This window comes from Phytophthora infestans, genomic scaffold (assembly GCF_000142945.1).
Source record: "Phytophthora infestans T30-4 supercont1.96 genomic scaffold, whole genome shotgun sequence".
In the NCBI taxonomy this organism is placed as follows: Eukaryota; Oomycota; class Peronosporomycetes; order Peronosporales; family Peronosporaceae; genus Phytophthora; species Phytophthora infestans.
The window spans coordinates 374,842-376,035 of record NW_003303663.1 but is presented as its reverse complement, the minus strand read 5'-3'; the positions used below and the strand labels follow the sequence as shown (position 1 = coordinate 376,035).

The window sequence follows — 1,194 nt, the reverse complement described above, 5'->3', positions numbered from 1 at the left end:
CCTCGGCGGATCGCTGACGGACAGCAAGCGGAGCGAACCAGCGGTGAGCCTTGATCTCCTGCAGCGAGAGACGCCTCTCCGGTAGCTTCTGCAGGATCTGTTCATAGTACAAGAAACATGTCAGAAAACGTGTACATGTTTTATTTCTAAAGTCCAGACATCGTACCCGCGTGATCAAATCCTTCGCTGCCAGTGACACCATGGGAGGGACACGAAGTTGGCCTTCGGTAATGAGCTCGATGGTCTCGTTTTGTCCCTATTTAACAAACCACAATAATAAGCATTTCAAAGTGGGGCCATGAAAGGAAAGACGCACGTACCGGCGCTTCGAACGGAGGCTTGCCCACCAGCAGCTCGTACATAATGATTCCGACAGCCCAAATGTCGACCGATTCGTCGTATTTCTCGCCCTACACTCGACAACGTTAGCTGGATGGTAAGCACAGTACGTTGCCAAGTAGAACGTACCCGAATCATCTCAGGCGACAGGTAATCCAAGGTGCCACATAGAGTATCGCGGCGATTACTACATAAATACAAATTAGTTATTATAAGTCACGCATTATAACGAGGCACGACACCACGTACGCCGCCGTCACGTTAGCAGAAGACCAACCGAAATCGCCAAGCTGGATTGTACCCTAAGACATCGCAGCTAAAGTCAGTAACATGGCGTTAACTACCCAGTTTAATCATACCTCCTGGGATAGAAGAAGGTTCTCAGGTTTGATATCGCGGTGGATCACGTGTTGTTGATGGCACGCCTCCAACGCACTAGAGCAACAAAAAAAAGATTTGAGTTACGAATCGCTTCATCCTCTCAGTAATCATCTATTACCTGACAAGCTGGGCGGTGTACAGCATTGCTTGGCGTTCAGGAAACCTATTGACGGCATTGTTAGTTCCATACACGACAAGAAACCAAGGAACCTGATGTGAGCGTACCGTCGTCCGGGCATAGAACGCATTTTCTTGTAGAGGTCACCACCTCCAGCATATTTCATTACCAAGTAAACTGAAGAAAGCAAAACAATTGATATGTTAGGACATGGACGAGAAGAGAAGCACAGGGATCCTCCATCTCACCTCGTGTGGCGTCTTGAAAAGTGGCAAACAGGGGCAGGATATTTTCGTGTCGAATACGGGAGTGAATCTCCACTTTCTTTTCGCAATTGGTGAGATACACCCGCAGCC

The 1,194-nt window shown here is 48.3% G+C and overlaps 1 protein-coding gene across 1 annotated transcript in view; it reads right to left on the bottom strand.

Annotated features, from left to right (window-relative positions):
- Window positions 1-35: 35 nt before the first annotated feature.
- Window positions 36-1,194, bottom strand: part of PITG_19456 (protein kinase, putative) — a gene marked incomplete at both ends in the record, with an annotated part of 2,099 nt that continues 940 nt past the window's right edge. The window contains 8 exons of the mRNA XM_002996938.1: window positions 36-97; window positions 167-410; window positions 469-526; window positions 589-641; window positions 699-774; window positions 839-883; window positions 946-1,015; window positions 1,087-1,162. Coding sequence (XP_002996984.1) covers window positions 261-410; window positions 469-526; window positions 589-641; window positions 699-774; window positions 839-883; window positions 946-1,015; window positions 1,087-1,162 — 528 coding nt within the window. The remainder of the gene's footprint in view (window positions 98-166; window positions 411-468; window positions 527-588; window positions 642-698; window positions 775-838; window positions 884-945; window positions 1,016-1,086; window positions 1,163-1,194) is intronic.